At 43.8% G+C, this 23,754-nt stretch overlaps 2 protein-coding genes across 3 annotated transcripts in view; one reads left to right on the top strand and one right to left on the bottom strand.

Annotated features, from left to right (window-relative positions):
- The window catches only part of PCYT1A (phosphate cytidylyltransferase 1, choline, alpha), a 47,836-nt gene extending 42,379 nt beyond the window's left edge, over positions 1–5,457 (top strand). For both annotated transcript variants that reach the window (XM_013963486.2, XM_005675060.3), the window contains exons 8-9: positions 299–487; positions 1,354–5,457. In XM_013963486.2, coding sequence (XP_013818940.1) covers positions 299–487; positions 1,354–1,560 — 396 coding nt within the window. In that variant the 3' untranslated portion in view covers positions 1,561–5,457. The remainder of the gene's footprint in view (positions 1–298; positions 488–1,353) is intronic.
- Positions 4,789–22,214, bottom strand: SLC51A (solute carrier family 51 alpha subunit). The gene is made up of 9 exons (XM_005675061.3): positions 21,965–22,214; positions 21,321–21,415; positions 11,184–11,338; positions 10,064–10,137; positions 9,509–9,667; positions 8,847–8,958; positions 8,436–8,582; positions 6,810–6,915; positions 4,789–6,271 (listed from the first exon to the last, which is right to left on the bottom strand). Exons 1-9 carry the CDS (start codon positions 22,000–22,002, stop codon positions 6,135–6,137), a joined length of 1,023 nt encoding a protein of 340 aa, XP_005675118.1. The 5' UTR covers positions 22,003–22,214; the 3' UTR covers positions 4,789–6,134.

Raw genomic sequence — 23,754 nt, 5'->3', positions numbered from 1 at the left:
TTTTGTCTTAAAAATCTGTGTTTGGTATATGCCAATCTGTTACTGGGCTTACCCTGTGCATTTAGTTTAGTCCTGGGCTCTACAATCTTAGAATTATTACACTTTTACATAGGATGACCATCCAGAGCATATCTTTTCTGTTACCATGGTATGGAAGTATGGGATATATTAAAGTAAAGTGAAATTCTCAAGACCGAAAGGAATGTCTAAATAGAGTACCAACCAAGTCTTTTCCTTCCTCTTGGTATGGAAGGTCAGAGTGAGTATTATTTCTCAAAACAGTTATTTCTTTATCCAGGAGAAGAAATACCACTTGCAGGAGCGAGTTGACAAAGTAAAGAAGAAAGTGAAAGATGTGGAGGAAAAGTCAAAAGAATTTGTTCAGAAGGTGGAAGAAAAAAGCATTGACCTCATTCAGAAATGGGAAGAGAAATCCCGAGAATTCATTGGAAGTTTCCTGGAAATGTTTGGTCCAGAAGGAGCGCTGGTATGTTTCTTCCTGCTGGGCAATTTAGGGAAATTCAGGAAAATCTAGGGAATTCTTATGCTGTGAAAGGAACTATAAAATCCTTGAGCAGAAAGGGACATTGACAATAAAAAGTTATCTAATATGTTCCCTTTATTGGGCAGGACTATATTTCAACTATCCCCAGAAAGGTTTTAAAAATCTTTACAGAAAGTGGTTATACATTCTCCTAATTTTGCCAGCTGTCTATAAACCTCCAAATATGGTGACAAGTGAGTAACCTTGCCTAGCTTGCTCCTACATTACAATTTTGGATAGAAGGAAAGGAAAGAGCAAAGAACGGTTTAAAAAAAAAAAAAAAGAAACAACTGCCTCCACTACAAGCAGCCACTGCAGGTTTGCTGGGTATGGTGGGAATTCTGTCCTTGAGGACTAGGCAAGGTCTTTTTGAGCCAGATAAAAGGTGCATATGTAGCTATTAGCAGATGAGCCCTAGGATATCAGAAATGATCTGGCTGTGGGGGTGCTTGGATGCCAGAATAGATTATTCATGGAGAATATAGAATTTTCAGAGAACCCCCAAAACTAAGGTAGGTACCCTTTTGTCTGAGTTAATTCCTCTGTTTTTGCCTAGAACCTAGACTACAGACCAAGTAGCCTTTTAAGAATTCCTTTTAAGACTGGATGACAGTGGATAACAGGTGGGACCCCTTAGACATGTAGTATAGCATAACCACTTTGAGAAATTGCTTAGAATTGTATCTGTGCCTTACTTGGTCACTTTTGACATTACAGAGGGCACTCACGGTAATTTGAAGTCTCAGATCTCCTCCATTGGTTAGTAGGATCCATAGGTTTCTTCTAACTCTTCCTTTTGGTCTCCCCAGAAACATATGCTGAAAGAGGGGAAAGGCCGGATGCTGCAGGCCATCAGTCCAAGGCAGAGTCCCAGCAACAGTCCCACTCGTGAACGTTCCCCCTCTCCCTCTTTCCGGTGGCCCTTCTCTGGCAAGACTTCCCCGCCTTCCTCCCCAACAAACCTCTCCAGACACAAGTCTGCGGCCTATGATATCAGTGAGGATGAAGAAGACTAAATTTTCATCTCTCCTTTCTCCTCCCCTCCCTCTGTCCCAACCTTCAGAAGCTCTCTGTTGAATTCCAGATTGTGATCCCAACACTAATCCTAAGGACAGCTACAAAGGAAAGACAGTTGGGGCAAGAGGACTTAGGATGGGGGGACCAGACAGCCTATCCTCGGAGAGACATCACCCATCCCCACCAAGGAGGCTAACTACATCTTAGAAGCCTGTTCTGCATTCATATACCCTCCCCATGGACTTTGCTTTAGTGTTTATGTTCATGTGCTCTTGACAGGGAAATTGTCATTTTTATTAATTTTTTAAAAATTAGTCTTTCAAATGTAGTAAGTAGAACTAATTTTTTGCCCCCGAGGAGTGGGCAGAAGGAAGTGGTGTAATACCCAGAGGCCTTTTCTTCCTGATACACCATAGTGTTTGCCTTCTATTCTCAGGCAAACTGTCTTGCCAACTCCTTCAGGCAGTGAGCCATGCTGATGGGTGATTTGGAGGGGAAATACCATAATCTTGGTTTCCTTTTTTTAAAAAAGCTAAAAGCTGAGTAACAGCCACAAATCCCCAGTGTATACTGCTGGCACGTGTGTCCGTGTGGCTGTGGGAAGAAGGAGATCTGAGTCTGACTTTTCTTACTCCCTGAGGAGTTTCTTGTTGGACCCAATGGGGTCCATGAAGACACTGATGGGGATGGAACCAGACCACATGGCATCAGCTGCGGTTTCTATGCTGTGTTCATCTCTCAGAAAATTCTGTTGCCCAGTTATTTGGGAGCTCTTGTCAATCTCTTTTTTGTAATCTTTAAATTCTTCCTGCCTATAAAGGGAGGAACACTTTCAGGTTTACTCTGATTGAGGAGGGGAGTTGGACAATACTCAAACCTATACAAAATCAGTTTAATTTTCCTCTGGGAGTAAGTCCCTAGCCCTACTACTCCTATCTTAATACTCATTTCCTAGCTTTTTACGAAGGATACTTTGTAAATGTCTGCAGTTTGAACATGATCTGTTAATCCATGTTGCTCATAACCATATTGAATATTGAGAGGTTTGCAGAGAACATAGGTGCAAAAGCATAAGGAAACATACCCCTTTTTAAAGCCTTATCTTGACCTCTTCCGCTTGTAATAGTATCCTTGACTGGAACCAGTGCCCCATAAGGTGTTTCTTTTCCCCAGGGAGTTGGCATCTGGCAGGGACTCCCATCACTGCCCCTCTAGCAAGTCACCAGTGGCTCACATTACAAGAGTGTGGTAGTTTCCCTCCTTTTCCCTCTGCCTGCCCCCATTTCCCCTGTTACGCTGCCCAGGGGATTCACCACTTAAATTTCACATCAGAGAATGCTGAAGCTTAAGCACTTGCTGTTGAGCATGAGCTTCTTTTCAATGTGTAGCATCCTACAGCACATGACCTAGCAGATCATTATCTATCATAATCCTAATCCTTATCATATCATAAGGTTCAGGGGAAATTTGCTTCTGTCTAGGGCCCATCTCATCACTCATAAATACCCCTTGTAGGGGTGGAGTTTTAGTGTTTTCAGCTAAGAAAACCACATTTTATCTTTCCTTGCCCCTCTGCTAAGGTTGTGAGCATCTCATAGTCCCTTTCCTGAACACTTTCTGGTAAAACTTGCTCTTATGCCTGAGGGCCAGTGGCTAGAGTTACTGCCTGCCTGCACAGCAGGACTACCTAGGTTCTTAAAACTTACATCATCCAGAGAAGCAAAACGCAGCAGAGTAGAGGAATAAACAGGGTGAACCTCTTGTTGTCCTGATGGCCCATGAAAATTACATTTCTAACTCTTCTCATGAAGTGCTATTTTTACTATCAGATCTAGTTTACACAGGCTTTGGCTTGAAACCCTTTTTTTGGAACTGTTGAAGTTAATGTTTTCCTATAATACCAGCTTCGTAGGATCACATATTTAACTTTTCTGCTTCAGTCTTCCCCTTTTGGGAATTCTACCCATTTCTGTTGATAGAAAAACAGTGAAATCACCACTGAAACCCACCTACATTTTCTCTCAAAATACATGTTGTCCAAGTATATTTGGAAAGGGAGGCAATCAGAATGTGATTTTCCTCCCTGTAGTCACTCCTCACAGGTATTGTCTGGGTCCCAAATGTTTGGCCTTCCTTCTCTGCTCTGTAGAGGGCTGCTTTTGGCATATCCTGTCCTTGGAGTATGACCTCTAGGCTAACAAGCTCCATGAGACTGCTAGCACCGGCATGTGCACGTGTTGTCGGAAAACCCTCACCCCTTCTGGTGAGCCTGTATGGCCTCAGTCTCCTAACACAGTGTATCTCTGTGAAATTTTGACTAAAAGCAAAAAACTTGATGGCATGGCATGCTAGGTACTTTGGGATAAACGTGATCCTACATGCTGGACAATGGTGGGTGGGTGGAGGAAGTTGTTGGGATGATGCATTATTTGATCATTTGTGCCTAATTAAATGAGGTTAGAGGTTCACATTCCACAACCGTGTGTGTGATCTGTAAATCTTTAAATATTGTTAATATTAATTTTTAACATTAATTTTAATATTACTTAAGCCCTAAATCTCACAAGCAAAGCTGTCAGCCTGAATAGGCCAAATGTGGCAGAAATGGGAGAGCCTTAAAAGTTGGTTGGCCTTATAGCCTCTCTCTGTAATAGAAGGAGAAGGAAGACAGAAGCCTTGTAGCCAGTGCTGAGGAGGTGCCATTCATCATTTACCTTGAGATGAGCTGGGCAGAAAGTTTGCTTTTTTCATACACTAGACTCCATAGCACTGAAGGGTAGAGGTTGAAATTTTAGAAGAGTAGAAATGGATCATTTGTACTGCTCCAGCTGCTTCTGATCGCTAGAGCCAAAGACCATTATTTCGATGAGGCTTGGGTAAGAAGGTTGGGGATGTGAGGAGGTTGAAAGTCCTGAGTAAGAGAAAAAATTTGAGGCAGGTCAAGAGAGCTTTTGACCTTTTCTGATCACTGATAACATTGCAGGCAGCACCTGAGTTACATTTTTCTTATTTGTGACCACACAGCTGTCCAGGAAGTCTTTGAATATTCCATCCACAATGATTTCTTCACAGTGCTTTGTATTCTTTCTTGATTTATGGGCAGTTTTTGTTTTTCTGGAGCTCGTTGCCTTATTGATCCTGTTTTAAACCCTATATCTAAAATCTTTCCAAATCAAGTCTATTTTGCTGCTTTTGTTTAATTTCCTAAAAGCCATAGCTTTTACATGTTCTGTCAGCAAACTATCACCAGAAGTTGAGCCAGTGCAGGTAGGAGAAAAGCTCCCTTAACAATGTTTTTAACTAGTGGTATGTTTTTCAAGCTTATCAATATAAGTATTTTTAAAGGTATATTTTTCAAGGTCATACAATGATTGTTCTTCTTTTCTCTCATGGAATAGATTGTCATGGGATAAAGACTGGTCCCTAGCTATTATTTTTTGCAAATAAATAGAACATGTTTTGGGGATTATACTATTAAATGTTAATTTTCTTTAAAAGAAAGAAGAAAGATATTCTGTCTGCCAAAGTTTAATGTTAGTACTTAGATTGGGGTAGAAAACAAAAGTAGTTGGTTTAACATTAAAATGACTGCAGTTCTGTTTACTTAGCTTTCAAGTGGGCTTTCTCACCATTCTTAGGGAGACACTGACTGTTTTGAACACAGAGATTTGATTGGTTGAGTTGTTTTGTATTGTCGATCCTGAGAAGAGTGTTGGAAAGAAATACTGGCCTTGGCATGAATGTTGGCCCCATCACCAGTGCTGGTGTCCATAAGGACGTTTTCCTCAATTGGTGTGCAGTATATTTTTTTCCTGTCCGAGTGTTACTAAATTGTTATTGTTCAGTTATTTTGGCTTTTGTCATTAGCCAAATAAAGGCAAAGTGATTTTACCTAATGTTTCACATGTGTATTATATATTTCATGTATTTGAGACTTTTCCTGTATGATCAATTCCTTTACTTTTGCATCCTAATTTGTCTCCTCAGAATCGTTGCATGACCATATCATTGCAGTTCCTTTTGCAGCTTGGTACAGAAGACTCAGAAAGCCATTGGCCCACAAAGGGAGGCTGATGTAGATCTCCCCGGTCTAATGTCATCAGTGCCCTACTGACACATCTGTAAGGGAACAACTTCTGTTCTTCAGAAGCCTCGTTTCATTGAGACTTTGGAATCATACTGTTTTGCCTGGCTGAGTTTGTTCCTGTTATTATACCAAGAAAACTATCATACACTCTTCCCCCTTTCATTTGCTTTGGGAAAGCTCAGAATAACCTTTTAATATACAATCTTGATGGGCTAATAGTGGCACCCACGGAGGCAATGTGCCCAGTTGTAGAAAATCAAACTCCATCCTGTTTATTAAGCTTAAAATACCTTCCTCAGGCAAGATCCAAAACAATTTCATCCTATTGCATAGTTCTGATTCATCTCTACAGTCACGCATACATCATTTGCCAGCTTGCGCTGACAATAGAATCGATCCCCATTTGGTCAAGGTTGAAGAACAGTAAAGAAATCTTGTGCCCATCTAATGAATACAGTGTCTCTTTCATTGTCCAAGCCATTCACCTCAGGCTTTGAGGTTTAAGTCCTGGTCTGGAGAAGAGAAAGGTTCATATCCAAGCTTGTCATCTTTCCTTCGGTAGTATATTCGTGTCAGCACAGTGATCAGAAAACTCTCGAGGATGAGGAGGTGGCAGTTCATCACTGCAGCATGGGACAAAATATAGGTTATTCTAACTTACAGAGGTGGTATCCCATAGCAGCCCTGGCATATGAGTTGACAGCAGTTTCTCTTAATTTATCCTCAAACCAGGACCTAGAGATATTAAGTTGTCACCAGTAACATGGCAAGTTGACAGTAGAGCCAGAACCAGAACTTGGCTCTCTACCTCCTGAACTTTGAGGCTAGCATTAAACATTTCTTTTGCATGTTTTATCATCATGACCCTCTGCTTCCTAACCACCTATTCCTCTTTCAGGAGCTGAGGATTGAACCCATGGCTTCCTGGGTTGATCATCAGGGCTGGGCCTCAAGCTGCAGGATCACAGCTATCTGTATGATCAGAGAGGTCACAGACTCAGAGCCTCTGCTAGATTTCTTGGAGGTCTCTTTCTCAGTACGCTAAGCAGAACACTGAATATTATGAGAGTGGCTAGCCCTACTTCCAATCTAAGATCCTCTCTTCTGAGACTTCCCCCTCCTGCTCATCCTGGAATAGACTAGGAAACCCCATGTGCTTACCTTGAGACCTGATTTTAGAAGAAAAGGGAGGCGAACAAGCAATCTGCCCGCCATTGGCCAAGACTGAGAAGATGGATGGCTGCAGGGCAGACAGAATAAGGAGTACCTGCAGAACAGAAAAGAGGAGTGAGCGCAGGGGCTCAGCATCCTTGGCACTGAGGCTGGCCGGCCCACTGCTGTGTTTGAAATGTGTCTTAGTGCTTGCCCTCTCTGAGTACACTTTTCTGACGCACAGCCTCTTCAGGGTAGACTTGGCTTGTCCAGGGTTCCCTCCGATAATCATAGGCAGGTTCATTAATCACAAGGCTTTTATTCTGTGGCCTGACCCTAAGTGCTTCTGGAGCCCAGATCCTTTCTGTGCCCTGTCAGTCCCTTATTCCATGGTAGGCTCTTCTGTCCTCTGTCTTCCTATAGTCGCTCCGCTTCTGCCTGCCATGTGCCTGTAAGCAGCACCTGCTTAGGTCAAATGAGAATTTATGTGAAATCAATCTGTTAACTCTAAAGGAATCATTATGCCTTGGGAATAGGAGAAGGCCCCAGCAAGAAGACAAAGAATGGAGAGAGAAGAGAAACAGTACAGGGCTAGAAGTCATTGCATTTGGTGGAAAGGTTATCTCTGGGCTTAGAGAATGGAAAGTGTAAAAAGTGAACAAATGTGCCTTTGAGAAAATTCTCAGGGAAGAGGTGATGATGCAGAGTCAGTGAGATGAGAAGAAGGGATGTGGGTTTGGGAGTAGATAGACAGTTCTATGTTTAAATTCCAGTTCCATCCCTTATGTACCTTTGAGCAAACCCCCAAACACCTCAGTTTCTCATTTGTAAAATAGGAAAAACAATGATTCTGAAGATTATAGTGAACTTAAATGTAATTAATATATGAAAAGCGCCTAATATGTAGTACTGCTCATTTAGAGTTGTAACTGATAATGCTGATGTTTCTAGTGGTGATGAACTGCAAGATTTTTAGAAGTAATGGGTAGTGAAGAAAAGAAAACAGCAAAGGTATAAGAATTTAAGGTTTAAAAATACATGTGTTATGGGCTTCATTGTGTCCCCCTAAAAGATGCATTGAAGTTCCTAATTCCCAGGACCTCAGAATGTGACCATCATTGTCTTGGTAACTGATAAGATGTAATTAGTTAAGACGAGGTCATACTGAAGTAGGGTGGGTCCTTATTCCAATATGACCGACGTCCTTATCAGAAAAGGAGACACAGACACGTGAGGGGAGAATGCCCTGTGATGAGCCAAGGATGCCAAAGATTGTTGCAAGCAATCAGATGCCAGCAATAGTCAAGGAAGGGTTCGCCCCAACAGTGTTCAGTGGGCATGTGGGCCGCTGACAGCTTGGTTTTGGACTTCCAACCTCCAGAACTGTGAGGCAATGCATTTCTGTTGTTTTAAGCCACCTGGTTTGTACTATTTTGCTCCAGCAACCTTAGGAAACTGTTACAGCACAGAAAAGCAACAACTGGGGAAGGGCAGGGATTCTTTTCCAAATCTCACAGGAACCTAAGGCTTAAGAAGATTCCCAGACCCACTTCTAGCCTTTATTAGTCTCAGCTTCTAACCCCTACGATTTGTGGCTCATTATTAACCATCTTTTCTCTCCCAGGGTATAGTTACCTGGAACAGAACAAATTTGGCTCCTATGTTCTGCTCGCCCAGGTGCAGCCTGGCTTGACGAAAAATGATGCCTATGGTCCACAGAGCCAACAGGGTGGACACACCAAGGAAAGTGTTGATCCATAGAGCTGTGCTCCTCTCAGAAATCTGGTGGCAGGCCAGAAAGCAGTCAGTGAGGAAGCAAGCCCCTTTCTCCTTTTTTTTCCCTTCTCCCAATGGTGGGGAAAATAAAAAAGCTTCTTCTCTCCCCATTAGAGTCCCTGAGCCTCTGCTTTTCCACAGTCGCCCTGTACCTGGGGCTATCCCAATCCTGGGGCCTTGAATCAGGGGATATTGGCTCCAGCTATTCTTTCTAGCGCTCAAAGGAATTAAGCTCATCTTGGCCTCTGCTGCCCCTTACTCTGGACTTACGTCTGATGGGTCAAAGATGCCATCAGGGATGAGAAACAGGCCCACCAGGCTCAGTGATATCTTGAAGAAGGCGTACTGGATGGGGCCCAACAGCAACAGCTGAAGTTTCTTCCTGAAGTGGGAAAAGGATTAGGAACATAGACCTGCAAATCACCCACCCCAACCAGAACTTTCAGTTCTCTCACTGGGTTCCTGGCAAGGCTTGGCCACCATCATAGACACCAACATAATCAAGTGGGTGGGGACTTAGGAAGAGCATTGGGAACCATCTTTATTGCCTCCCATTCACCCTCAGACCAGAATGATGCCTTTTGAGCAAGAACTATCTGAGGATTGACCCCAACCTCATTAACTGAAATGGATGGAAGGGGAAAGTAAATAGCCCAAAGTGCAGTTTGTTCTCTGTGATAGAGTTTGTAGGGGACAGTGAGTGTAAGTGATGGAACTCTGGAGTTCTCCTTCCTCTGTTCCTCCTACCCCTGTGTGGGTGCCCAGTGTGTGGGTCCTGGCTGTGGGATGCCCACCCTTTCATCACTGGCTTTGTTCTATACAAGCCGAATTCCATGAGGCTTGAAGCAGGACTGAGAGAGCCAGCAGAGGCTCTTGAGAGAGTGCAGAAGAGGCCAGTCTGCTCTCCAGGCAGCCTCTCCCTCCCACCTCACCTGGTGATCTTGATTCGGGGGCAGCAGGGGCAGCAGCAGCAGCAGGGGCCTGTATGGATCATCACCGGGGTGTCCTTCAGTGTCCTCAACACTGCCTCCTTCCCACCAAAGCCTTCTACCATGGCCTGCATCACCAGGTAAAAGCACATCGCGTAAAACCTGGAGTTGGGGAGAGGTGGGAGGTGGGCCTGAGCACACCGAGGAGCAGGTGGAAGCAGCTGGCGGGATACCACCTGCTGCCAAAGGAAAACAGACTGCAAAAGGACAGGGAGAGGGGGGCTTCCTGAAGGGATCAGGTAGGGTCTAGGCATTTTGAGAAGTGAGAGAGGACAGGTGGAAGAGGGCAGGCTGTGAGAACAAAATGGTGCCTGAGATGCACTAGAAGTTCAAGAGACACGTTGGAAAGGGCTCAATTTGTGGTCAGTTTGTTTGCATGGACTTATGGAAGGGACAGGGGATAAAAAAGACAAACTCTGGATTCCCAGGGTTGAGAGGAGCAGAAGGGGGACCTCAGAGGGATATCAAGTTCAGCTGGGGGCAGGGCAGGACACTCACGTAGTTATGGCCATTTCCACAAGTGTGAGGGCACGAGGAATCCAGAGACCAAAGCAGGAGAATGCGGACACTATCTGCTTGGAGAAGAACCAGGAGCTGGTTAGGGTAGGGAAGGAGACTGCATGCTCACCTTTTGCGGCAAGAGCTCAAGGAAGCAAAAGCTAAACATCTAAGGCACCATTACTTAAAAGTAACCAACTGAGGACTTTCCTCGTGGTCCAGTGGCTAAGACTGAGCTCCCAATGCAAGTGGCCTGGGTTCATTCCCTGGTCAGGGAACTAGATCCCACATGCCTCAACTAACACTTGGCACAGCCAAAAAAAAAAAAAAAAAGTGACCAGTTGGAAAAAGAGCTAGTTAAATCAACTAATTTAAAAAACATTAATTTTTAAATTCAGCTGTCAGTTTATTCCTTGTCTAGTGTTAGAGACAGCAAGTCACCTTGAGTCAGAGGCTCTTTTGAAGACTATCATCTCTCAACATACATCACTGGAGTAGGAATAGGTCAGTTCATCTTTAAGAGTACGTAGATCAAGATCCAACCCTTCCTTTCAACATCCCATGTTATTAGAGCACCTCTGATGTCTTGAGATGGCCCAGGCAGGTGTCATCTGGCAGAAAAGGACCTCAAGGGCTTTGTTCTTCACCCGAAACAGACACAGAGCTCACCACACAGAAAGAGAAACCCCATCTTGTGGCCTGCGAGCATGCCAAAGAGCTATCAAATGGCTGTAAGAGTGAGTTAGAAGGACTTACAATGTAAGGGTAGAGTGAACATGACCCCATGGGAAAAAATTACTCTCCTCCTACCCTCTGAGGAACCACTGCTGGTCTGTGCAGGAAACAGGTTTATTTTAACAGCAACACAGTAGCAGGGGAGTAGTGAGTGGGATAGCTGGTGGGCTCAGACCATTCTTTCTGTTCTTAGAGCTGTTTCTGTGGCTCTAAGATTTCAAACACTCCATCTCACTGCCTGTGACCTTCCAAGCATGGGATCCTGACTGCAGATAGCAGATGAAAACCCCCACCCTAAAGCAGTAGAGGAAGGCAACTTGAATTATTGAGTTGAAAGGAATCATCCTCTTCAGCCCCTCCCCAAAGGAAACGGCAGGACCCTCACCGTGGGTGAAGAGCTGCACCAGATCAGGGTCTTCCTCTTGATAGGGCAGCGGGTGTTCTTGTGCAGGTAGACAGCAACCTCCAGGAAGATGGCTATTGAGGCCAGGACAAGCAAGGTCATGATGACCATGAGGGAAATATCCACAGGGCCCAATGCTAGAGTGGAAAGAGAGGACAGGCTCCAGTGAGCTGAAGACCAGGGCTGAGGAGCAGAAGATGTGGGCTTCCTCACGTGCATCTAATTGCTTTACCACATCTAGAATGACCTGGTCTAGGCTTCCTATCATGCAGAAGAGGGGCTTTTTCTTAGATCTAGAATTTCCAATGTGATGAAGAAAAAGTCATTCTTCTGCATGCATGGGAGACTAGACTAGATCAAAGTATGATAAGGCTTACTTGAATCAGGATATAGACACCTAACAAGTTTGTACATAATGAACAAAAATTCTAAGTTCGGAGGTCAACAGGGCCTATTCACTTTTCTCAGTGTCAGGGGTTATGCTAGCAGACAGGGACCAGTTAACATTATAATTAAAGCAAAATATATACTTCTGGTATATATCAGAACATATACTGATATACTTCAGTCGCTCAGTTGTGTCTGACTTTTTGTGACCCCATTGACTGCAGCATGCCAGGCTTCCCTGTCCATCACCAACCCTCGAAGCTTGCTCAGACTCATGTCCATTGAGTTGGTGATACCATCCAATCATCTCATCCTCTGTCATCCCCTCTCCTGTCTTCAATCTTTCCCAACATCAGGGTCTTTTCAAATGAGTCAGCTCTTCGCATCAGGTAGCCAAAGTATTGGCATTTCAGCTTCAGCACCAGTCCTTCCAATGGAGAAGGCAATGGCAAACCAGTATTCTTGCCTTGAGAACCCCATGAACAGTATGAACTTGATATACTTCAGTTCAGTTCAGTTCAGTCACTCAGTTGTGTCCAACTCTTTGAGACAATGAGTCAACTCTTCACATGAAATGGCCAAAGTACTGGAGTTTCAGCTTTAGCATCATTCCTTCCAAAGAACAGCCAGGGCTGATCTCCTTCAGAATGGACTGGTTGGATCTCCTTGCAGTCCAAGGGACTCTCAAGAGTCTTCTCCAACACCACAGTTCAGAAGCATCAATTCTTCGGCGCTCAGCTTTCTTCACAGTCCAACACTCGCATCCATACATGACCACTGGAAAAACCATAGCCTTGACTAGACGGCCCTTTGTTGGCAAAGTAATGTCTCTGCTTTTCAATATGCTATCTAGGTTGGTCATAACTTTTCTTCCAAGGAGTAAGTGTCTTTTAATTTCATGGCTGCAGTCACCATCTGCAGTGATTTTGGAGCCTAGAGATGTTTAAATTTGATTTCAAAAATTTTGTCACTTTACTGGGACACATAACAGGACTTTAACAAAAGTGGACCCAAGTAAAGACTCCAAGGATATTTGACCTATGCTGGCCCCAAGTACACTTATTCTCACATTAAATGTCATCCAGTAGCCGTCTTCAGTGTTTATTGAAATCATTTAAGGAGTTGTTAAAAAGTAGCTGTCCAGACCCCCACTCCCTCTACCCCCTGCCACGATAGATGTTGTTCCCATAGATCTGGGATGTAATCTACATTTTAAACAAGCTCACCTGATAATAGGAGATAACAAACATTTTAACAAACACCAATGAAGCTCCTCTGGCCTCATCCTTGCTAACAGGAAAACACTAATATAGTCACAATATTTGTTTCTGAGCATGTTCTAATCAGTGCAACAATGTTTTAAACAGTTAGTTCCATGTCCTCAGTGACTAAGCCTGGACCCTCATTTATCTAAGTCTCTTCCCTCCTTGGCAGACTTTCCTTTTAGTCTCCCAACTAGCTAGATGACAGAAGAAGAAGGGGAAGACTGGCAGAGTCCAGCCGCTGTCGTATTGCATTGAGAGTAAAGGAAATCAACCCTGAATACTTATTGGAAGGATTGATGCTGAAGCTCAAATACTTTGGTCACCTGATGCAATCAGCTGACTCATTGGAAGAGACCCTGAAGCTGGGAAAGATTGAAGGCAGAAGAAAAGGGTGACAGAGGACGAGATGGCTGGATGGTATCACTGATGCAGTGGACATGAACTTGGACAAACTCCAGGAGATGCTGAGGGACAGGGAAGCCTGGTATGCTGCAGTCCATGGGGTCGCAAAGAGTCTGACATGACTGGGTGACTGAACAATGAGAGGATATTGGCTGGTCTGCCCTATGTTTTGGTGACTGAGGGCAGCTCAGAGCTGCTGACACCAAAACAAGGAAGAAGGAGACCACATCCCAGTGAAGACTTGAGTTGTCATCTGGGTCAGTCATACTTGGTGACATCACAAGGAGCAACCAGGACAAAGGTGAATTTGTCAAAAACTACTGTGATGCTTTTGAACTGTGGTGTTGAAGACTCTTGAGAGTCCCTTGGACTGCAAGGAGATCCAACCAGTTCATCCTAAAGGAAATCAGTCCTGAATATTCATTGGAAGGACTGATGCTGAAGCTGAAACTCCAATACTTTGGCTACCTGATGCAAAGAACTGACTCATTTGAAAAGACTCTGATGCTGGGAAAGATTAAAGGCGGGAGGAGAAAGGGATGACAGAGGATGAGATGGTTGGATGGCATCACTAACTCGATGGACATGAGTTTGAGTAAGCTCCGGGAGCTGCTGATGGACAGGGAAGCCTGGCGTGCTGCAGTTCATGGGTTGCAGTCCATGGAATTGGACATGACTGAACGACTGAACTGAACTGAACTTTGATCCTGGTTGTTCTTATTTCAGGGAACATGTTTTTCTTTTTGTTTGCTTTCTTCAAGAGGCCCTTTACCTCTGACCACAGTTAGGTCTGTGATCAATCCAGAGGACCTGCTGCAGGGAAGCAGTCCTTGGACAATCTCCCAGCCTACACTTCTGAAGTCAGTGGTAAGCTTTTCTTTTCTGTTTCAGGCCTCAAAAGATAGGACTGTGTTGTTCTTCCTTCCTCCCCATTCCTGTCTCCTGCTTCCACTTAATTAGGGTGCAGCCCACTGTGTGACCAAATTACTGGCTTAGTGTTGCTGTTTAGCTCGGTTGTCTCATTCTCAATTACCTCTACAGATATTGCTCTAGTAGGCCCTGCAGGTTTTAAACATTAACAAAATAAAACAAGCAAAAATCCACCTGGCTGCAATCCTTAATTAAAAAGAGACTTTACCTCCCTTCCTTGAAATTTTAAAGATATAAACATAACAGAGGATCTTTTTTTCTGACACAACTTTATCCTTATACAATAAACATGTGGATTTAAAACAGTTGCTATTGTTTTATCATGATATACACATAAAGCCTTCCATGTATCAAAATAATTCCAGATAAACAACAAGGATCTACTGTATAGCCAATGGAACTCTGTTCAATATTATGTGCCAGCCTGGATGGGAGTGGGTAGGGGCTTGGGGGAGAATGGATTCATGTGTATGTATGGCTGAGTCCCCTCTCTCTTCACCTGAAATTATCACAACATTGTTAATCGGCTATACCTCAAAACAAACAAAAAAAAAAGTGTTTTAAAAAAGATTTTAAAAAAGTGGTATTTATTTAAAATTGAAACGGAAAATTGAGAGAAGGGAAAAAAAGAATTATATTTTCATCATAACTTGAGGGAAGACCTTCCTAAACTTGGGTGTAATCCAAGAAATCACAAAGAGAAGGATGGTCAAATCTGATACAAAGAGTTTAAACTTCTGAATGTTAAAAAAAATATAGGCAGTAAAGTGGTGATTTCACAGATGCACACTTGGGTAAAAATCCATCAAATTATATACATAAAATCATTGCCCTTTACTGAATGTAATTTATAACTGAAAGACACACATCTTAATATGAACAAAGCAGAAAGCAAAATTACCACAGGAAATTCCCTGGCTCTCTGGTGGTTAGGCGAAGAAGGCAATGGCAACCCACTCCAGTACTCTTGCCTGGAAAATCCCATGGACGGAGGAGCCTGGTAGGCTGCAGTCCATGGGGTCGGACATGACTGAGCGACTTCACTTTCACTTTTCACTTTCATGCATTGGAGAAGGAAATGGCAACCCACTCCAGTGTTCTTGCTTGGAGAATCCCAGGGAAGGGGGAGCCTGGTGGGCTGCCGTCTATGGGGTCGCACAGAGTTGGACACGACTGAAGTGACTTAGCAGCAGCAGCAGCAGCTGGTGGTTAGGACCTGGTATGTTCACTCCTAACAGCCAGGGTTTGACCCCCCCCTTCCCCGCCCCGGGTGGGGAACTAAGATCCCAAAAGCCACGTGGTGTGACCAGAAAGAAATAAAAATAAATGGCATAGTAAAACTATAGCCATGTAAAGGATTTGGCTGAAAAGAGTTGAAGGAAAGAGTGGGGCCCTAATATCTTTATCATACGAAATGGAAAGTGAGAAGTACTATCCGCAGTTGGCAGAATAAGAAATAAACTATAGGTATAGTATATACAGCTATAAAGATAACCAACTAAAAATAATGATGAAACTGTGGAATGAGTAGAAGTTTGGTACTAAGTGAATTAAATCTTTATGTATTATAGAGGCAGCCACAGATAATATACAAAACTGATACCACATGAAATAATGGTAATTTGAAGGTAACTTAAAAAATCATCAGCTAAAAAAGTAGGATGAAGATTAAAAATGAGAATAAATAGGGCAAGGGAGTGTTAATTTTCATTAGTAGCCTTTTTGTACTATTTAAAATTTTATACCATGTTCATGTGGGTTAAGATAAAAATATTAAAAACGATTGCCTAGGAATAAATTAGCAATGCCATCTTTGGGTGATGAGACTGTGGGTGGTCTTTGTCTTCTTTTTTTTCCAATTATTCTATAACAAATATGCATTTTACAACAAATAAGTTTTTTTAAGACACACTTTGCCAAATATGTAGTAATGTGAAAAAATTCATATGATGTCATGTTTATAAAAACAGTATATAAAATTATAATATAGTTAGATTTCCACTACTGTTAAATAAAAGCACAGAAAACAGCTTATACTATATTTGCAGTGCTGGTCTTGAGTGGTGGGACCATACTCGATTTTTCTTCCTCATAATTTTCTCTATTTTCATATTGACTTTACTGAATTATTTTTTACAATAGAAATGTTTAGTTAAAAAAAAAACAGATAAAATATAAAGTCCAGATAGGCAGAAAGCAAAATTAATTCAGTAGATTTCTAAAAACCAATGTCCTTTGTTGGGAAGGGGAATACCTCTGGAGGCCCCTCCTTGAGGGACTCCCCCAGCCCCTGCTTGACTCTTGTCCTTATCAGCTCACTGAGAGACAAGAGCGGAACAGCCCCTCCAGAAGCCATCACATCAAAGCCTTTCTCCATCTTCACTGTCCTTGACTATTCCCTCCTCCTTGAAAGTCTCTCCCATCCCGCTTGACTTCAGTAACCAGGCTCCTCTCCTGGAAACCCTGGGTCTCCAATACTGATTCCTCATCCCCTCCCACACCCTGTGTTCCAGACTCAACCATTGCATCTCACCTCTTCTGTTTATCGAGGTTTAGGATTTCCCTGGAGAAGGCAATGGCACCCTACTCCAGTGTTCTTGCCTGGAGAATCCCAGGGACTGGGGAGCCTGTTGGGCTGCTGTCTATGGGGTCACACAGAGTCGGGCACGACTGAAGTGACTTAGCAGCAGCAGTAGCAGGATTTCCCTACCACCCCTCAGCCACCTAACAACCACCGGAGCCATTTCTACCTCCAGGACCTTATAGTGCTTGGCAGCTGCCTGTTCAGTTTTTCTCCCTGAGCTCCCTGTGTCTGGCTTATTCTCCTCACTGAGCTCTCTGCTCAAATGCCCCTCCTCAGTCAGCAACCCTTGAGTGTCCAGTGTGGTGTAATCTCTCCCTCCCAAGTTGCCCTCACAGTGAGGTTATTTACATATTTGTTGCTTGTCCTCATAGAGTGATGGTAGTGTGAACTCCACAAAGGCAGGGACTTTGTCAGGCTTGTTTTCTGTTCTATCTCCAAGTGCATGCAACAGTAACTGTGACTATTTGTTCAATGAAAGAAATGACCACACGAGGATTCTTCCTGTCATCTCCATTTACGTGGAGGAAACTAGCCAGGAAACTAGGCTTAGAGTTGAGCACCTCACCCATGATCACACAGCCTGAAAGTGACAGAGCTGGGATTTAAACCCAAGGGTTCCTGATCCTAACTAAGCCCATTCTCTTCACCATGACATATGCTGACTCTTGGTGTATGTTCACATAACTATGGGGAGAAATGTGGAATAATATTAACCATCAAAAGTTGCTTAAGTTGATGAAGGTGGAGGTGAGGCATATTCCAGCTATTCAGTATGGAAGTGCTTTTGCAGTTTCTTGTATCTGCTGCCTTTTGTGCTCTATTCTTTCTCATCTTTGCAGTGTCTACAGGCTCTCACATTCACTTCCACAGGGCAGAAGCTAGGAGAGAGAACTTCCTTAGCATCCACAGCCAACACCAGTACTCTACCTCAAACTCGTTTACCTCCTTAGAAGATCGTCCTCCATCTTATTTTTCTGTATCTTAATAGATACTATGAAACAAAAGTTTCTGATAGCTTAAGGATTTTTGGAAACACTTTAAACAAGGTTAAACATGTTTCTTTCCTGCAGAGTATAAATTTTAAATCTGATTTATATTGTTAATTTCCAAAGGGAAGTTACAGAATATAGCTTTTACAGAAGTGATTTTTCTACAGGCTCTGTTTTCATGGAGCACTCCTTGGGATTAGCATTCCAAGGAACACACTTTGGGAAATACTTGTCTAACTGACCGGTTGAATACAACTATACTTGAGCAACTAGCAAATTCCTATTGTATCTGTAACAATGCAGATTACTCTTTTAAATAATAAAACAATATAAGAACATTAAAACTTTGAAAGAAAAAGTTTTACCCATAATCCAAGCTAGTTCCTAACCAAAAATTATTCTCCTTTTTGCACGTTTTTCCACGGAGGTGAAGAGCATAGGCTCTAAGCTCAAAGTAAAATTCCATTTACTGCTTGCTCTATAATCGTGGGTAGATTATTACCCTCCAATTAAACCTCTTAGCATGACTCAATGGTAGTATTTGCTCAATAAAAAGTAGCTTTAAAAAACATCCTGGTTAAAGTGTATACATATTGTATTACTGCAATCATACTGTAAAATTTTGCATTCTGTTTTTTCCACCTAACATTTCATCACAGCCTGTCAAAAATTATTTTTATAATTATTTTACAATTATAAAAGTTTTTAAAATAAAGAGAATAATAGAGCTGCATTAATATATCCATAATCCATTTCAAAGAGTTATGATACGCCAGTTTTGATTCAAAAGTTATTCTTAGATAAAACATTACAGGTGTACTTGAAGACCCTGTATATATCTCCAGGGTCCTTTTCCCTTCACTTACTTCACCTCCCAGGGATAACTACTATTCTGAAGTTGGTGCGTATCTTTTCCTGTATGTTTTAATTTCTTTACAACATATGTACATGCTCAACATAATTATATTGCTTTGCATTAAAAAAAATCTATATAAACGTTTTCCATTCAACATTGTTTTCATGGTTGTTATTATTTTCTTTGTGACAAACAAATGCTACCGTAAGCATTCTTAGACATGTCTCCTTGGCACATACAGGAGAGTTCTCTATTCCTCCCAGTCTAAGATCCTGCAAGCCACATGGTATGGCCAAAAAGAAAAAAAAAAACAATAACACACAAACAGTGGGTTTAAGTCCTAGTCTGGGTTGTGTGGTTGCAGTTATTATATCATTGCTTCAATTACTCTAGTCTTTTAATATATAACCTTTAATATTTGGTAGGGCACATATCCTCCTTACTCTTTTTCAAAACTGACTTGGCTTTTCTTGGCCCTCCACTCCCCCCAAATAAAAGTTTGGATCAGTCCATTAATAAGAAAATCCTCTAGGGATTACAATTGCAGTCATATCATAGGCATTTCAAAAACAAATTATTGAAAGTTTCAATAATTCTTCCAGAATAGTTCTTTCTTAAATAGCATTTAAGAACAAAGAGTTTATAAATGAAGGAGGAAAGGGTTTCACCGCGTGTCCAATGGACACCTCTTCCTGACTCTCCTATTTCTGTCAGTGTCATCGCCACTGTTCAGATTCTCAGAGTCATCATTAGAGTTTCTTTTTCTTTCATTTAGCTTGTCTAAATATTTACCAGATTGCCTGCTCTTCCTTTGGATTGCCTGTATTTTCCAATCTGCCCTTCCTTTCCCTGACACTGCTCTGGCACAGGTTCTTGCCCTTCCTGTTAGGCTGGGGCACTGACCTCCAATTTATACCCCTTCTTCTTAAGGCCCTTACTCCCCAAAGTCTATCTTGATTACTAATTAATGGTCCTGAAATGCTATCCAGCTCCTCCCAGTCTCAGAGCCCTCATCTACTCCTGCCTGCAGGATAAAGTACAACTCCTCTGCCTGACACTCAGCAGGCCCCACCTTACCTGCCCAGCCGTCTCAACTGCCCCCTGCTTCCTCACCAGTAACCTTGACTCTCCTCAGCGCCTGGAGAACCTGCCTACTCATTCTTTCTCCACTCCAGCTCCCTACTTTCCAACTGTTAGTCACTCCAACAGTTCAATGGGGAAACAAGGTAGCTCCTCAGACTACCAGACCCAGAATAGTCTACCTACTTTGAATATCCTCGGTGCTTCTATTTGCACATTTTGCAGCAAAGCAATGTGCGATCCATTTTCACTGTGTAAGATAGGGTTTCTCAGTCTCAGCACTATTGACCCCTTGCCCCAGATAATTCCTTGGTTGTTGGGACTTTCTTTTGTTTCCAGGGCAAACTCCCTGACCTCTACCCCACTAGATGCCAGTAGCACCCTCTACTTGTGGTGACTGGAATTGCCTCCAGACATTGCCAAAAGTATCCTGTGAGACAAAGTTGCCTCTGGTTGACAACACTGGTGTGTGAGAAGACTTATGTCACCATCTGCACTCTCTGAACAAGAAATCCCTGGAGTTGGATGTAACATCTGCCTACTTGCATAAACCACAGAGCAGCTGCAAGGCACCCCTGGACCTCCTCTGGCAGTTGGTATTCACTCCAGTTCAGAGCATCTGAAACGAAGACATGCCCATATCTGCCTCCTAGTACACACTGACTACACCGCACTGTTTAGGAAGAGTCTCCTCCTTGAGGTAACAACATTAGGAAGGAGAATGGAAAAAACATTAAGGATAGAGACACAGATTCCTACTCATCAACATCTAAGAGGTGGCTGATCATGCAGTAAGAAAACAAAATACAGTGTGGATGGGAGCCACATTTGCTATCAAGATGCTAGGGTCATTTGTCATGTTTTAGGTGTCCAGGGAATAAACAGAGTCCCATCCTAGGCCTTTTACTTTCAAAACCAATTTGGTAATAGGAGCTAGCTAGCCAACACTGTCAGAATAATTTTACAGGTTCACCAAAGTTTTAAGAATATTATTCATAATAACCACTCTCCAGAGTGGTATAGACTCCCTTTAAGAAGGATGTTATGCAGGCCTCAAAGGGATTCTGTGGGGCTTCGGGCCCTGGGGTCTGAAAAACGCTCCAGGTCAGTGTCCCCTGTATGAATTGGGCAGTCCCAACATGCAGGTTAACCCACTCCAGTGTTCTTGCCTGGAGAACCCCAGGGACTGGGGAGCCTGGTGGGCTGCCGTCTACAGAGTCGCACAGAGTCGGACACGACTGAAGTGGCTTGGCAGCAACATGCAGGTTTTTCTCCAAGCCATGTAGCCGTGCCCCTCTTTTGACTTTTTGGCTCCTCCAGAGTTTTACTTTCCCCAGCTTTTTAAAATTTTTAAAATTTTTTGACTGTACTACCCAGCATGTAGGATCTTACTTCCCTAACCAGGGATCAAATCTTCACCCCCTGAATAACCTCTGTACCACTAGGGAATTTCCCTAAAAGGTTTTTACCAAGATTGACACTGGGTCAGCCATCCTCCCAGGCACTCCCTCTGTGCTGGCCAGCTCAGGACCACCTCCCCTCAGCTCCTCTAAGCTGTTTTCACTTCCTCCTTGGGATGCTCATTTTTCCTTCTTTCAGTTCCTCTGGGGAGGGTCTCTGACTCACCTCTCAAAAGCTGGGGTGCAGTGGGAGGGTAAGAGAAGCAGGAAGAGGGAATGCTGTAATTGGTTTTCAGTATCTCCAGAAGATCTGCCGTGTACCTGGAAAGACACCAACCTGTGTTCAGAATATGGGGACTAAGGGCAGGCAGTTGGGTAGCAGAAGGGACTCCAGCAACTTGACACTCCCTCGAACACTCCTAGGTTCACGGAGCATCTCCATTTCCCCTCAAGGCCCAGGTGACAGTCTGCAAGTCTGGCTGCAGTGCTCAAAAAGCCCACAGTCCATTCCCTCCACTTCACAGGGGCAGCAGCTCAGGGGTTGGCTAGGAGAAAAAGCTGAGTCCCAGAGAAAGAATGGACCCTTAGCGCCAGGAATGGGTCCCCAGCTGGTCAGAGCTCTATGCATGTCTCTCATGCCCGCTCCACCCCTGGGATCTTCCTCTACTTGGTTGGGGGTCAAAGCTAAGGCTCTGAGGGGTCATACATTCACCCTTCCCCAGAGTCCCTGCGGACCTTCCAAAATGACCAGACCATTGTCAGTCCTGTCTCATTCTTGTGCTCAGAGGGAGGTAGGGACAGGCCAGAGTGAGAGGGCCCCCTGCTGCTTAGCAACTGGCTCCCGGCTTGGGGCCTGCCTCCCATACTCACCTGGGATCGAGCCTTATCTGAGTCCTGCCTGGCTCCATCGTCTTCTTGCTCTATCCGGCTTTCCTTCTGGCAGGCACTGGGGGCCAAGGAGAGATAGGCAAGTCGGGACCCTTAGGGGAGGTGGCTTCAGCTGACTGCGGCTTCCAAGACTGGCCGTGGGTTGGCAGAATGGCTGGGTCTTCCCTTCTGGCTCTCTCCCTCCTCAGGCCTCCTGTGCCCACAGGTTCCTTTCTCAGAGTTCACCTCAGAGGAATTTGAACCCCTCAGCTGGCTGAGTTCCCTGGTTCCTGACTCCTCCTTGCCTGTAGGTGTGGTCCCTCCTTCTTCCCTCCCATGAATGCCTCTGGCCACCCCTTAACCCCAGTCCACCTTCACTGTCCATCCCTCCTGAGGAGACTTCCAGGGCCCTCTAGAGACAAAATCCTTGATCCGCCCCACAATCCCCCCTGCTGAGCGACCCCCTCCCCCTCAGTACCCAGCAGGAACTCAGGCTCTGTCCCCCTGAAGATGGAAGTCAGGGACGAGGCTTTCACTGTATTGGTGCTATTGGCTGGGCATGCAGAAGGGAGGGCAGCTGGGAAATACAGATGAGGTCCAGCCTAGAGCATCCTGACGACAGGCTCATCCAACCAAACAGCCCTGAAGTTGCAGCAAATGGGCGGAGGGAGGTATTTAAGAGGCAGTTACAGAGTGGAATCTCTGGGCATTTTAACAGATTTTGAAAAACTGCCAAATGGTATGCTTATAACTATTTTATTGATTGGTGATGTCTTTTCTTGCTCTCTCCTTAAACCTATTTAAGGCCAAACATAGTACCCCTATGTTCCCAGCACAGGGCCTCACACATACTTAAGTGCTCCTTAAAATCGGTTGCATGACAGATAAAATAATGAAATCACAGCAACAGTAGCTAACGTCTGTGGAGTGTTTATGCAACAGGTGGTACAGGAATTGCTGCATATTCCTTATCTCATTTAAACTTTACAAGTACTCATAAGGTAACTGCTTTTTTAAAATTTGTTTTTTAATTGGAGGATAATTGCTCTGCAATGTTGTGTTGGTTTCTGCTGTACAACAAAGAGAATCAGCCATTGTTATATATACATATATATATCTCCACTCCCTCTTGAGCCTCCCTTCCCCTCCCATCCCACCCCTCTAGGTCCTCAGAGCACCAGGCTGGGCTCCCTGTGTTATATAGAAGCTTCCAGTAGCTCAGCTGTTTTACACATGATAGTGTATATATGTCAATGCTACTTTCTCAGTTCATTAAAGGTAAACGTTATCTTTATTCTCAAGTTACAGATAAAGAAACTGAGGATCAGAGGGGTTATGACACTACTCCAAGCTGGATACATGGTGATATGGAGAGAGGCCGAAGGGACCTGGGTTACGGGCTCTGTTGAGGCTTAGATGAAGTTCCTGATAGTAAAACAACAACAACAGCAACAAAAGCCCAGTAGGAGGTCAAGACAGTCAGTTTGGGGAAGGCAGAAAAGTCCCCCTGCTCTGGGTGGGTGGGTAGATGTTGTCAGAGGAAGCAGTTACCGATGCAGTACCAAGAAGACTCCCTACTCCTGTCCCAAAGCAGCGCCTCACAATATCTCCTGAGGATCAAAAGGAGTCCTCTCTCTTCGTTACCCTTTTCCTAAAGTACAGTTCTCTGGACAGGACAATGCAGTGATCCAAGAGTCTTAGGGGCCAATGACCTCTTGAAGTGGACATAAGGGCACAACCCATAAGACAAGGGCACTGACCTCCAGAGAGTCAGTCGCCTGGGCCCCGCCCTA

Source organism: Capra hircus, chromosome 1 (assembly GCF_001704415.2).
Source record: "Capra hircus breed San Clemente chromosome 1, ASM170441v1, whole genome shotgun sequence".
In the NCBI taxonomy this organism is placed as follows: domain Eukaryota; kingdom Metazoa; phylum Chordata; class Mammalia; order Artiodactyla; family Bovidae; genus Capra; species Capra hircus.
Note: the sequence above shows the minus strand (reverse complement) of the source record. Positions and strands in the feature narration are given on the sequence as shown.